The 15,148-nt window shown below is 45.0% G+C and overlaps 1 protein-coding gene across 8 annotated transcripts in view; it reads left to right on the top strand.

Annotated features, from left to right (window-relative positions):
- The window catches only part of PUM2 (pumilio RNA binding family member 2), a 141,708-nt gene extending 135,850 nt beyond the window's left edge, over positions 1 to 5,858 (top strand). For all 8 annotated transcript variants that reach the window (XM_019520801.1, XM_019520797.1, XM_019520795.1 and 5 more), the window contains 2 exons: positions 2,088 to 2,280; positions 2,911 to 5,858. In XM_019520801.1, the coding sequence (XP_019376346.1) occupies positions 2,088 to 2,280; positions 2,911 to 3,042 (325 nt within the window). In that variant the 3' untranslated portion in view covers positions 3,043 to 5,858. The remainder of the gene's footprint in view (positions 1 to 2,087; positions 2,281 to 2,910) is intronic.
- The last annotated feature ends 9,290 nt before the right edge of the window (positions 5,859 to 15,148 follow it).

The raw sequence follows: 15,148 nt of genomic DNA, 5'->3' as shown, positions 1-15,148 counted from the left end.
ATTTTTTTAAAAAAAAAAAAAAAAAAAAGGTGTGAACTGTGTAATTGGTCTTTAGTGTGCTTTTATCTGCCAACTGAACCACAAAGGCCACTTGGCAGAAATAAATAGTTTTGCAAAACAAAACAAAAAAAGTGTTAGGTTCCCATCAGTATGTTTACCCCATATGGTCCTGTGTGGGTCATGTGTTATAGTCATGTTCAGTGTTGTTGATTGTGTTTAGTCAACTTCCTAGTTGGTTTCTGTTACTGAGCACATGCTCTTTTTGGGCAGCAGTTTAATGATGAGCAATGTATTTAATAAGGTTTCCTCGTATGCAATCATAAGACGAGGAGCCTTTTTCCCCATGCTGATTGGGGTAAAAAACCTTATCTTGTATTCAAGTAAATGCAGTAATCCTTTAGTCATAAGAGTTTTGTAATGATCTTCTATATTACAGTCTGTGTTCAAATGGACTTGAGTACCATCCTAGGAACATAAGAACTGCCATGTACTGGGTCAAACCATAGGTCCATCTTGCCTGGTATCCTGTCTCATAGTGGCAGAGTGGATGCTGAAAGGGAGAGTGAACGGGGTATGACCAGGTTTTTCCCTGCTTCTCTCCTTGAAGCCTCCAGTATTTAGGAAGTTCTGATTCAGACTCTGTACTCTTAGCTCCCATGCTTAGCATCTATTCAGTGCCCCTTTCCTCCAAGAACTTGTTCAATCCCTTTTTGAATCCACTATCCTTGTGGTGCATGCTACTGAGCAAGTTGGACCAATGGTCTGACCCAGTAAATTGCAATTCTTATGCTTTTATCAATCAGGCTAAACCATCATCTTCCACATCTTATAATAGTGAGTTCCACACTTTAATGATGCACTGTGTGGGGAAAAAAACTTCCTTTTGTTAGTTTTAAACTTATTCCCTACTAGTTTCATTTTGTGACCCCTAGTTCTTGTATTGTGAAACACAGTAAGTAACAAACCCCTATTTACTTTCTCTTAACCATTTAGTATTTTGTTAACCCTTACCATGGCTCCCCTCTAAGCATCTCTTTTCTAAACTGAATAGACCTAGCTTCTTTAGCTTCTCTTCGTGTGGAAGCCCCTTCATGCCACTGATCATCCTTGCTGATCTTCTCTGTACCTTCCCTAGTCTATTCTGTATCCTTTTTGAGGTGTGAGAACTAGAACCGGTCATAGTATTCAAGGTGTGGACGCACCACAGGTTTATAATGTGGCATGATGATACTTCGTTTGGTTTACAGTTCCCCTTTTAATAAGCCCAAACATTTTGTTTGTCTTTTGGACGGCTGCTGAGGACTGAGCTGATAGTTTTAGTGAACTGTCCACAATGACTCGCAGATCTTTCTTGTATTAGCATTAGCTCTATGTTAGCTGTTACCAACATAATGTAGGTGGAGTTTGGGTTATTTTTGCCCAGGTGCATTGCTTTACACTTACCTACATTGAATTTCATCTGCCATTTAGTTGCCCATTCAATCAGTAGTGTCAGAACCTTCTGTAGCTCCTCACAGTCCACCTTGGTCTTTATCATTTTGAATTGTGTTGTCTCATCCGCAAAGTTGGCCATCTCACTACTCCCCCAGTTTCCCAGATCACTTATGAACATGTTGAACAGCAGTGGTCCCAGTACGGATCTGTGGAGACCCTGCTGTTTACTACTTTCCATCCGGAAAGCTGATCATTTATACTCACTCTTTGTTTTCTGTCTTCAGGCCAGTTTCTAATCCACAAGTGAACATTCCCTGTAATCCCATGACTACTTAATTTAGTTAAGAGCCTCTGATGGGGGACCTTTTCAAAGGCTTTTTGGAAGTCCAAATGTACTATATCAACTGGATCACCCTTATCCTCCTGCTTATTGACACCCTCAAAGAACATTTGTAGGTTGGTGAGGCATGATTTCCCTTTGACAAAACCATGTTGATTTCTCCCCAGCAAGTCATGTTCATCCATACGCTGAACAATACTTTTTTTATTCTTGTTTCTATCAGTTTTCCAGGAACAGAAGTTAAAGTTACCAGCTTGTAGTTTCCTGGGTGCCCTGAAAGAAAATATTCACAATTATCTTCTTTTGTTTTCAGCAATGTTGTGGAGAAGTGTGTTACTCACGCTTCTCGTGCTGAAAGAGCTTTACTTATTGATGAGGTTTGTTGCCAGAATGATGGTCCTCACAGTGCCTTATACACCATGATGAAGGACCAGTATGCCAACTATGTTGTTCAGAAGATGATTGATATGGCTGAACCTGCTCAACGGAAGATTATAATGCACAAGGTATGTTTTATGTTTAGTCTCTCGGCCAAATGCACTTTTTCCCCTCTATTCACATTTCCTATAGATCTCTGTCTCTCTACATGCTTACAAACTTGAAAAATGCTTTTCTTTTGAGTTCCTAACCATGGAAGGGAGCAGTTGTGGGATAGTAAATGTAAGTCCAACATCCTGTTTTTAACCTTTAATGCAATTTCATAAAGCAGAATATAGTTGGAGCTTTCACTTTCTTTTCTACACGTTTAGCTTTTCTATTTAAAAGAGGTTTCCATTAAAATCTCACTTTTTGGTCCTTGGTTCTAGTTTTTATAAAATAAGGCACACATTTTATTATATTTAAAATAATACCGTTATTTTGCATTTTCTTTAACTTGCTACTTGACATGAAATGGTGTCACTGACTCCTGACCAGGTCACATTATTGAAAATGCTTGCAATCTAAAGAAGTGTGTTTCTTTCACAGTTTGACATGCCACCACCATCCCCACCCCCAGGGAGGGGGGGGTTAAAGATTTAACCTTTGAAATAAAAGACTCTACTGGGGGAAAAAAATAAGATTAAGAATAATATATTTTGGAAAATGTTAAGAGGCCTTTTAATCTGAAAAATTAGCTCATCTCTTTCTTACTGCAGATTCGACCCCACATTACAACTTTGAGGAAATATACCTATGGTAAACACATACTAGCCAAGCTGGAAAAGTATTACCTGAAAAACAGTGCTGATCTGGGGCCAATTGGAGGACCACCTAATGGGATGCTGTAAACAAACGCTGCTATACAAACAGCAACTTGAATGAGAGAAGTTCTTGTGAATTATCAAACCACACAACTTAACTCAAAATGTTCTGATTTTTTTAAATCTATTTATTGACTCTGTTCATCCATTTGTAAAATTTTTATTCTTGTGTATATTTTTGGGGAGTAAATTATAAAATATCTCCAGCCCTGATCCGGAGACCTATCAGATTGGACTGCTGGCAAAGCACAGAATGCCTGTATATGATGTAATTGTATCAAAATAGCTGTCACATATTTTGTAAATTTTTACCTTGTAAAGTCACTGAAATAGTTTTTAAAGGGAAAAAAGTACAGTATTCTTTTAATACACTGGCTTGCAATCTGGTAGGTCTACCTAACATCATAGCACAACAGGTTTATAGAGTTGTATATAGAATTAGTCTTTATTTTTCCCTTTTGTGTGAAGTCTTTTATACCAGATTAAAATTTGATCAACTGCATAAATATTATTTAACATGTTGCAAAAAGTTAAGTTGTATTTTGGTGGTTCACAACCTGTTATCCAAATAGCAAACAGGGCACAGCAGATTAAAGGAGGGAATGATAAAAAAAATGGGAACTTTAAAGACTAGCTTCCAGCATCTGCTGTAGACATAATTTTTTTTAAACATGGTGCCCCACGATTTTCTCTAGCAATGTATAAAACTAACAGTGTATATACTTATATATTTAATTGTTGTACAAGGTAGAGGAATAAAATCATGGTGGTACTTCCATACAATTTAGTACATGGTCAGAAAAGAAGAGAGTCCTGCATTAACCAGTTTTGTAATGCAGGAAGAGTGGAGATTTGTATTTTTTTATTTTGCATATAGAATTGTAAGACAGGAGTTGAAAGTGTTGAGCATTTATTTTGCTTTCTCACAGTAGGTGCAAAAAATAGGTATTGATGGAGGAGAAAAGGGGCCACTGAAGAGTAAACTTGATAGCTCAACATTTAAGCATGATTAAAATATTAAGATAGCTTTTTTGCTTCCTATAAATATATGCATTGTATACGTGTAGTTAATAGGTGTAAGTTTACAGTTTGAAAAAAAAATCTTGTTTCAATGTTTATTACAAGCCTTGCTAATTTAGTAGTGATGCTTATCTTGGTTGTACAGATGTACATTTGTAAACCTTCATGCTGTAAATGTAATTTGTTTTACCCCCTTTTATGGGACAAAAACTTGCATTTTAGTGTATATTCATACCCCCATCCCTTTTTTTGCCCTGGCATATGGTGTTGTATAATGTAAATTTATTTCAGCAAATCAAGAGTGATTTTTTTAAAATTCTATCTTTATATGGTTTCAGAAATATGAACCAGCTTTCTTTTTATCTATTGTGAGAAACATTGTTTTGTTTATAACATAGCTGTTGATTCTGTTAATATGGACATTTTGGGAAATTAATCAGTTAAAATTCAAGTCAGGATAATAAGCATAGTAAGAAAGAAATGGACTGAAATATTTGGTTATCACAGCAACCAACACTTCTTCCATCTTAATAAACGTGGCATGATTTTTTTTGTACAGAAGAGTACTGTATTTTTGAATAGTCTACTCCCAACAGAAAGCAAATATGTATGATACTGTCAATTTTTTCTCTGGACATATGACATTGTAACAGTAACAAAATGATGTACATTTACAAGCGGCCTTATGTACATTTCCCAATGATCTTTTTAAGGCAGAATTGTGACCATATGTGTATAATTAAAATCCTTTTTAATCCTTTGCCTATGGAAATATTTTGGAAAAAGCTTACTTTGTATATTCAGTTTCTGAAAGATAAAGAAAGTGCTTTGTATTTTGTTGACGTAAGTATTTTGTGTAAAACGTTTGTTTTGATGGTATAACCGAAGGTTTTGATCTATATGTTAGAAGCAGTGTCTTGGGCATTCGTCACATATAGGCTGTTTATGGTCGGGCTTGGATGATGATAAAGGAACCAGCAATGGGTAGTCTAGTGTATGGAATTCTGATGCTGTTCATATCAACATCAACAGATCTTCTCTTACCGCATATTTTAGGTGCTAAATCTTTCTTTTGTTTTGTTTGCTTTAATTAATTTCTTGAATGGCATGCTGGGAGTTTTAGCCTAATGTATCTTTTAGTTTATAACTCTAGCATTAATAATCCTAAGTACTCATAGGTTGCTGCTTATTGTTTGTACATGCCGGTCTAATTTCCACATCAATTATTAGTTTGTAACTTCCTCTCCAAGAAAGGAAGGACCCTAATTATGTAAGGGAGGTTTTCAGGATTATGACTTCACTAACTTGAATTTTCTTTAATAAAACCTCTCTCTGTCCTGTTTACAAAATGTACGTTACAATTCCTCAATTAGACCTACACTGAACTAGGTCCTTGGGGGGCAAGAGAGAGTATGCTTACATAGGTGTCGACATTATTCAAGCATTCCCAGTCCCCTTCCTACCTGTTGGATTTATATACGAATTTCAGGCTGTAACATACTGTGCTCTCTCCAACCATTGAGCCAAGATCTCCCAACTACTTATTAATGAAATAAATTGGTACAGAAGGGATGCAAGAACCTGAAGATAACTCTTTCTTTTTTCCTATAATACATAAGAAATATATGGGGTTTGGGTTAGAACCACTAGCTTTTTTCTTTCCTTGAGTGTCTCCTTTTGATATAAATTGTTAATGGACCAGTTTGTCTAGTCTGATTAGGTCGGCCTCCTGGCTCCTTGTGGTTCATATTGAATAATGTAATGTTCACTTGTATATGCTGTAAAAAAAATGAAAATGTGTGAATAACACTGTGTGAAATACACCTCGTCTTGTGTTTTTCTGTAGGAAGCAATGTTCTTTATAGCCACAATTACATGATTTGTCTCACTTGCCAGTGACCTCATCTTTGACTACGAAAATATATTCGTACCTCAAGTTCAGTGCTCAGGTGAAAGTCAGGTGTCTTTATTTCCTGTTTCTATTTACTAGGAAATCTAAAAAAATATTTTCCATTTGTTCCGCTCAGACGCTCCTTTCAGAAAAGATCCGAACTGGTCTAATGAGTCCTGTGTGTATGTTTTGGATGCTGCTTGCACAGTAAGAATAGGTAAGTCATGAAAGCAAATACAAACCACACAACCGAAGTCTGTCTTTTAGAGGACAAACTTAAGGCTTTTTGTGGACCACCAATTCTATACACACATTTCTGAAAATCTCAGCTCTGAATTTCCCCCAAAAGGCAGAAGAGCTTGCGTGGACCAACTCTTTAAGTAGATCCTAGCACAAATACAGTTTATGTTGTACAATTTAAGTTGCACTAATTATTGAATGAAGGGTTCCTCTGTGCATTCCAGCTGTTTGCTTCTGGGCTGAGAGAGTGTGAACATTAAAAAAACAAACCAAAAAACCGTTGACAGGGCTGTTTAAGTATCAGCAAGGATCTTGAAAATTAACACCTAGGATACTATTCTAGTAATTACATATCACTACAATTATTTTGATGTACTGTTGAAACAAAAGGACTTCCTTTTCCAACCCCAATTTTATATGTTCTCCGTGCCGCTTACAGTTCCCATTGTCTCTTTTGTATAAATATTTGGTGGATGTTTAGTTCTAGCTAAATATATTGTTAGTTGCAAAATCTTGGGGAATTAGCACTTTTTAGATTATTCTGTAAAATGTTAACCAATTCAGCCTAATAATCAGTCCCCCCCTTTTTTCCAGACTAGTCCTTACTGTATAATAATATCCTCCAAAGAACTGAAAACTATGGTGGAGTGGGACTAAAATGAGTATTCTTGTGCTCGTGTGGAAGCATTATTTTGGGCTGAAGTTGTCTACTTTAGATTGTGTAATAGAGTTAGAGACGTAACAATGTGCTTGGTTCCCAACTTCTTATTTGCTTCCTTAAGGTGGAAGTGTTACTTTACCTATCATACTGGGGCTCTTTCGGTGACTGCTGCTATGAATTCTACTTCTGATGAACAGACTTCAGAAGACTGGTTTTGTTTTAGCTGGCAGCTCCTGGCTGGGCGATGCCTATGTCCTCATGGTTGTCTACCTGAGCATGTAACTGAGGTAGTACCCTCTGTTACTGGAACTGCAGTTATGACTTACCGGAGTTACTTAATTTTTAAAACTTTGACCCTCTTTTGAAGTGCTCACATCAGTGAGGGACATGTCCATAACAGCTGGTCAATCTGTCATACGTGGTTCAAGAGTGTGGGATGGCCTGATCACTGTTTCCATGGGAGTAGCCAAAAAGTATGATGTGCAAGAGTCCACTAAGCTTCAACAATCACTTACCTGATGCTGCCATAAGCTCAGACTATTACTTCGGTGAAGATCTCACCTCTGCTCTACTCAGGAGAAGGGTAGGGCAATCCAGACCATCCCATCCCATCCCATCTCATCTGAAGGGGATAGAAAGGCATATTGTTGCTGCGGTCGGCAATATGTCACCATCTCCTTCATACTGAGAAGGAGATGCAAGATCTTGGACATGAATAACACTTCCTAACATTTCCTGTTCAGGTAGTAGGTTGAATTAAAAACCTTCCCAAGTAAAAGTACTGTATTTGTTTTTCCTGGCCTTCCAGAGGTATTCTCAGGCTGATTGAGCTGTATTAATCTTGAACACTTGGGGATTATTTTGCTAAACACAGACCTCAACAGGCTCACAAAGCACTGTCCTGATTTCTGCTCTCCACTGTCTCAGCCTCTAAATCTTAACATATGATTTTATCCATAACAGCCTTCTTGGGATGCGTAGTGGAGGAGAAGACCTTCCACTGTCCCTGTCCTGAGTTAAAATTCCCTTCCTTTGAATGTGATGTAGGTCTAAAGGTGGTGTATTGCTGCTGTCTGCACCAGCAGAAGCCGGAGAAAGCTGGGTCCCTTAGCAGTAGATTTGTTTTCACTACAGCAGTCCCCCTTTCCTAGAGAGATGATTTTTAGAGTCTTCTGAACCACCTTATTATACAGCAGGGCACCTTCCAGACGGGGATTTTAGCATCTATGCACTCAGCCTCTAGATCAACAGCAGCAGTGCATACAAGATCCAAACAGCAAAGGTCTCCAAAGATGAAAGGATTAGGGAAAAGAACTGATTTTGTTCAGCAAAATAACCTACTTGGCTGGCCTCTGGATGTGCATTTCAGATCATCAGCTGTACCTGTCCAAATGCAACTATTGGGACAAGGACATAGAAACTCTCCCTCAGAGTTGGAGAGCTGTTAGTTACCTAACCATTGCCCTGGGGCATGCAGCCTGCAGATCACAGCTCTGCCCCAGCTCCAGACCATGGTGTCCCTGCCACACGATCCCAGTCTGGCTGCAGAGCAGCTCTGCACCCTGCCAGCAGGGGAGAGCTTGGGGGGCGCTATAGCCCCCCCATAGCCACATCTCCCTGCACCACCACCATTGAGCCCACCCACAGCGTCCCATCCCCCCCAGCAGGAAGAAGCTGCCAGCGCTGCTGGGGCCGCTCTCCACAGAAACCGCAGCCCGGTGCTGTCAGAGCGTGGCAGCTGCTGGGCTCCCCTTGGCAGCACCCCACCCTGTGGGCAGAGGCTGCTGGGACATGTCTATGAAGACTGCCTTTTAGCAGCTACATCCTCAGTGTTGGAACATACAAGCAATTCAGGACATTTTAGGTGGTCTTCCACAGGAATAAGGCAAGACTTCGGCCAATAGGATTATGGGTCAAGCCTTGCACTGAGAATCCTGTGCACTGCTACAGGTTTGGCAGAAACTGGCTAAGCGGCAGCTCTGCAGAAAAGGACCTGGGGGTTACAGTGGACAGTTAGCTAGATAGGAGTCAACAGTATGTCCTGGGTACCAAGAAAGCTAACAACATACTGGGCTGCGCTAGTCGGACCATTGCCAGCAGATCAAGGGAAGTGATTATTCCCCTCTCTTCAGCACTGGTGAGGCCACATCTGGAGTACTGTATTCACTTTTTGACTCCCCACTATAGAAAAGTTGTGGACAAGTTGGAGAGAGTCCATTGGAAGGCACCAAAAATGATTAGGGGACTGGGGCACATGATATATGAGGGGAGGCTGAGAGAACCAGGATTATTTAGAGAAGAGAAGACAGGATTTGAAAGCAGCCTTCAACTACCTGCAGGGGGGTTCAAAAGAGGATGGAGCTGAACTGTTCTCAATGCTGACAGAGCAAGGAGCAATGGTATCAAATTACAGCACGGGAGGTTTAAGTTGGATATTAGGAAACACTTTCTCACTAGGAGGGTGGTGAAGCGCTGGAATGGGTTACCCAGAGCGGTGGTAGACTCTCCATCCTTGGATATTTTTAAGGCCTGACTCAACAAAGCTTTGGCTGGGATGATCTAGTTGGGGATGGACCTGCTTTGAGCAGGGGGTTGGACTAGATGACCTCCTGAGGTCCCTTCCAACCCTAATTTTCTATGACTCCAACAGAAAAGCCATCTTGGTAGGTGTCTACATTATGAGCATGTGCATACCTGGAAATGAAGCAATGTTACTGCTGTAGAGCAGCGCTGGCCATGTGCTACACACTGCTCTTCGCTGCTGTCTTGGGGGTGCTTACTAGCAAACGCTCCATGCTCTAAGGTTGACCCACTTCCAGGATAAGACGCATAGAGCTGGCCATGCCTCAGCATAGCCCCCCTGGGCTTGGCATGGAGCCTATGTGGACAAGCACCTAAATTGTATTCATAGGAGGTGGAAGGCTGGGGCTAATGGTGCTCAGCCCCACCAAACGTGAGGTAGCAGGTAAGGCCGCAAGGCAGCCTGGCCACAGGTTCTGGACTGCTGCAGCAGGAGCGGGGAAGGGCATGCACACAGCCAGGGTCACAGCCGGGTGTGTAGATCACTAGCAGCACAACAGGCAAGTACCAGTCTACTCCGAAGAGGACGGGCTGTGCAAGGTGCAGGTCAAGACCCTTGCAGTAGGGGAAGGAGTGGGGCAGGGACAGGTGAATGGGGCCCCAGCCATGCTGGGTGGTGGGACAATTGGAGCCCAGGTAGCTCATCCAGGGGCGCAGGGGGACTCCTACTGCTACGCACACCCTGGCAGGCCCAGGGGGCACGTGCCCCCTTGACCTGTATGCAAGGTGGAGGCGGCTGCTGCTGCACTTTGCACACTGCTTGCAGCTGCCTCAGAGCAGCGCAATGCCATGCGTCTGCCACCGCTGGATGGCCATGCCCCCCGCCAGCCTCTCTGTAGGACACATACGGCTTCATGTAGCTCTCAAGGTGGCATGGTGCAAAGCCCAGCACTCCGTTGCAGCTGCCTCCACCCCATGCACAGACTGGGGGCACATGCCCCCCCCGGCCTCTGCAGGGGTGCACACAGCGGCAGGAACCCCCCCTGCACCCCTGGACAAGGCGCCCTGGCTCTGATTGTCCCCCCACCCAGCCTGGCCGGTGCCCCATTCACCCCAGCCCCTGCCCCACTTCCTGCCTCACCACTGGGGCCCCAATCTGCCCCCCCCCATGGCCCTTTCCCCCACAAATTTGCCTGCTGGGGGGCATGCACTCAGCCCCAATTTTTTCTCCCTCTGCCTATGATTGTATTGGTTCCTGTTGCGTGGGAGAAAACGTAGGTCTCCGCATGCGGGTTAAAGCCCATTCCACCAGGATTAGTGCTGTCCGTGGCTTCTCTAAGAACCCATATATCAAAAACTGGCAGGGCATCTATGGGGTCAGTGCACACTTTCATCCCCCACCCCAGCCTCAAGGTCTGACACTGTCCTTTGTCAGAGCTCTCCTGCAATCCTCCTTACCTAGGACTCTGTCAGTGACCTCCTTTGCTGTCACCACGGCCAGGGACCAGAGAATGGAATCGGAGCAGACAAATGCTGGCAGTTCGAGCTGTCCCGTTGCAGACTCATCTTATCCGCATGTGTGGGCAGGTCGCTCTTGGAGAAGTGCTTCTGGCCAGCTGGGATGCTGCTGTTTTTACAGAGTGATATGACTACTTCACCCTGTACCACCTGCATGTCTTTTATTCAGGGCATGGACACGCATAACACCTAGACTGGTTTCAGTGCAGTTTATCCTGAAGTGGACAAATGTTAGCTCTGTTTAAAGCTTCCTGGAGCAGTTCAAAAATATTCCTGGAAAATCTACTATTCTTGAACTAGGTCACTGTGAACTGGGTCGATGTTACATGTGGACACCATGCACTGTGTAACACAGGTATGATCTATCCTCCGGGCATCCCACGCTGCTTCACTCCTGCACCCTCCACTTAACAGCTGTAACTCTGGTTCGCAGCCAGAACTCTCCTGCCTTTTGTCTCCCCCACCTTTTGTTGGCACGTTTTATCAATGACCCCACTTGTGCTACTTGGTCAACAACCAGCTGTGTCCTCACTCCCTACTCAATTGTAGCCCTTTCGCATGCCCTCTTAGGCTCTGGGAACCCAAAAACCTGGGTCTAAGCACTCTCTGCTCCTGGGCACCCCATGTCAGGCAAGTACACTTCAGAGATCAACTGCAGGCTCCTGAAATGTACTGAGTTTGTGTCTAGGAGAGAAGGGAAAGCAGAAAACTCCTTCAGGCTCAAATTACCCACCCCCTGGGACCTCTGCAGCAAGCACTGCCCCCCACCTTGCCCATTGTAAGACATGCTGGGCTGGGTGCTCACTCCCACCGCCTGCTGTTGGAGCCACAGCACTTGAGTACTGAAAAGGTGACTGTGTGTGTGCACACAGCTGACCTGTGACAGTTGTGAACCGGTTCCCAGCCAGCAAGATTTGGGAGCAGCTCAGTTGGTACAGATGTCCCCACCCTCGGTTAGTCACTCCTAGGTATAGCTGCTGCCATCAGATTATATCAAGAAAAGCAAATAAAATGGGACATGCTGCCAACACATTACATCACTCATGCAGTGGAAAATAACTGTTAAACTAGTGCTGTGAGTTAGTCAGTCTTTGGAGATGTGAATAGCTGGAAAGTGACCAGCCTGGTTACGGGCAGCGATGACTTCTGGTTAAAGATCAGCCCTTGTAAGGGCACGGTTGCTGGGGTGCCTGCAATTCAGTGCACCTCTGAGTGGGCAAGATAGGATCAGTGTCAACTCTGCAGTCATGTGAGTTAGGGGTTCCCAAAACACAGGCCCTCCGCTCTCAAAAGAGCCTGCTCTTAGAGCAGACAGATTTAACAGACTTGTCTGTACACCTGTGCAGAACAAGCAATAGTTCTTATCCTGCCCCAAATGGTCTCAGTCATTCAACACTTACCCCACCTAAAGCAAGGCCAGTGCTGCCGCTTGGGGGAGAAAACTGAAAGCAGCATGGAGGAAAGGGCTGAACTCTCTAGATGGGTGGGAGCCTCATGCACGTCAACTGATTCACCATCACAATCTCAGTTTGACTCCAATCCTGAGAAAGAAAAGAGGTATGGTGTCATAGCCTGCTCCTTTTTTTGTGGAGGTGAGAATGATTACAGCAGACTGGATGTGACCCATCCTGCTGCATGCAGTCTGAGCATGGGAACTTCACGAGACTCGGCATCTAGTTGCAAAGAGAAAACGAATTACAGGTGAAAATGCTGGTGGGGAAGGACAAGAGGATTGGGAGGGACAGAGTTCTGGGAAGAGCATGGAAAGGGGCTTGGTGGGGAGGGAAAGTGGGGGTTGGGACACTGGGAGGTATGGGAGGACACTTCTTGGTACAGTGCGAGGCATGATCAAGAGGTGGGAAGCAGAGGGAGGGTTGGAAAGGAAGAGGAGGACACCTGTCATCCTTCTGCTGATATGTGCCAGGATCTGGGAAGCCCAGGAGGACCTGAACCCCTTTCCCTGTCCCATCATGAGAGCCAGGAGCAGGGAACTCCTTGCGCCTTTGAGTGTGTCTGAGCCATTCCTCCTGCTCTCCCAGATGAGCTGGCCCTTGTCCTGTCCCAGGAGCTGAAGTACGGGAGAATCGCTGCCCCTCTTGGAGTACCGTAGCCTCCCTCTCTGCTTCCCCATATACGATGGATTTGCAAGACCCTGCCTTTCTAGGGGGCTGAACCATCCTTCAGCTGAACCAGAATCCAGGTAGGTTCTCCCTGTCCCAGCATGCGTGCTGGGAGCTGAGGGCTCCCGTCGTTTGAGGGTATCGGCACTCCTCTTCCAACTCTCCATGCAAGCTGGCAGCTAGGGGAGCCCTGCCCCTCTGAGGATGGAGCTGAGAACAGGCAGGCTGGAAGCATGCATAGAGCACAGGCCCCGAGTCCAGACTGGGGGCTACGAGTGGGCATGCTTGGGGCACATCACCGTTTTCTGTGGGGGGAGGACGAAAACGCCCACTGGAACAAAAGGAGCAAGTCACGTCAGGTCCTCTTTCAGGCCACATTCATCAGCCCCAGGTGTTCGTGTTCAGATGAGAACATCACGTAACACATGGATCCCAGACCTCTCCCGAACCCATCGCTGGGTAAGGGGCCACGAGCCTGCACGACAGAGTTTGGCTATGTTGGCAGTGAGGGTGAGCACGTAAAGTGGAGGTGGGGCTGGAGGTCCCCTTCTAACTGATGTCAGCAGCACCCCCCGCCCCAGCCTCGCTTGGACTTACCATGAAGATCAAAGACAGCTTATATCACCTTGGCTTCTGTCTCGAAGGTGTAAGCTGGAAAACCCCTCCAGCTGATGCACAGATCTCTGCTTTGGGGCTCTGCTGGGACAATTAGGATGGTGGAGGCCCCCCTGCCTTTGATGGAAGCAGGCTGATACATTCCCCCCTTCACAATTGCTGCAATTTTCCCTTTTCATCCTACTAAGCCATCATGTCTCACAAGGCACAAGCACATAAATAGTGGCTGCTTTGGGTCTGGCACCCTCTGCTGCTGCATGCCTGTATGAATAGGCCGCAGCTTATGCATGATCCCTTCCTCCACGAACAGACAGCTTGAGCCGTACGCTACAATAGTTCCTGCGCCTCTGCTACCTTCTGCACCTGCCCCTCTGCCTGCCCCACTCCCACTGCTCTTCTCCAGCTCCGCTCATCCTCCACGAGCACACAGAGCAGCACATACCTGCATTTTGGAAAGAATATTATTGTTGCGTTGGCTTCAGGCACCCCCAGATCCTGATGTCTGTGGGGTACAGGAAGAGGGCTTGTCTTGGGGACAGAGACTCCTGAGACACTGGCACGTGTACCAAAGAGCAGGAAAAAGGTCTCAAACCCTAGATAATGGCAAGACCTCCAGGATCCTGGCTCCTATAATGCCTGGCAGAGTGTGATTCAGACAGTTCCTGAGCACAAAGCTGGAGCCTGTTTGTTGAGCTCAGTTGCTTGTTGAAGACCAGGCTCAATACCACTGTCCTAAGAGGTCACGGTGTAGGTGGGGTATGTGGGCACTACCTGGGGTACGTGTGGAGTGGCCTTCAATGCCCAGAGATGTGGTTTTAGTCCCCAAGTCTGAACAAAAAACGGCAGTAAAACTAGATGTCCTTAAAAAGGCTTCGCTGGGGCTGGGGGGTCAGGAGCCCCTGGTTTCTGATGAGGCATCCTGGCCTTTGGAGCACTTAAGGCATCCCTACATTTCAGAAGAGCGCGGAGGGTGGTGATGGGGAGGGGGTGAGTCCAGCAAAAAGTGGTGTTTTGGTTAAATACATGTAAGGATTTCCGTGAAAAATGAACTATACTCCTACCACTTGCCTGATGGGATTTCACGGCCTTCTAGGCAGACCACAAAACCCAAGCATCTGCACACCCAGGAAGTACAGAGGGAAGGCATCTGCCCACGCACCCTTTAACTCTGTCCTCAGTGAGCAAAGCCCCTGTGACTCACTCGCTCAGCCTCACCAGAGCTGCTTGTACCTGCCTGAACAGCAAAACTCAGCCTTGCCCCAGGGAAAATCAAGCCTCTAAATATTATGAGCCATTCACTTTCAAAACGCATGATGCCACTGAACCTACCTTCCACTTACTCAGCATTAAACCATCAGGCCACATTCGCTCCCAACAGTCACCAAGGAAGGAAGACTGTCTGTCCCTCGCTACCAACCCACCTACCTGACGCCATGCTGAAAGGAGTCCGGCTGGATCTCTCCAGGGACACACGTAACTTTTCCCTTTGATGGAAGCAGGCAAAGGCGATCCCTTCAGAAGTGTGTGGCCCTCCCAGATTGTCCCCTT

This window comes from Gavialis gangeticus, unplaced genomic scaffold, assembly GCF_001723915.1.
Source record: "Gavialis gangeticus isolate Ggan-Ray unplaced genomic scaffold, GavGan_comp1, whole genome shotgun sequence".
Taxonomy (NCBI): domain Eukaryota; kingdom Metazoa; phylum Chordata; order Crocodylia; family Gavialidae; genus Gavialis; species Gavialis gangeticus.
This window is presented reverse-complemented; position numbering and strand designations above follow the sequence as displayed.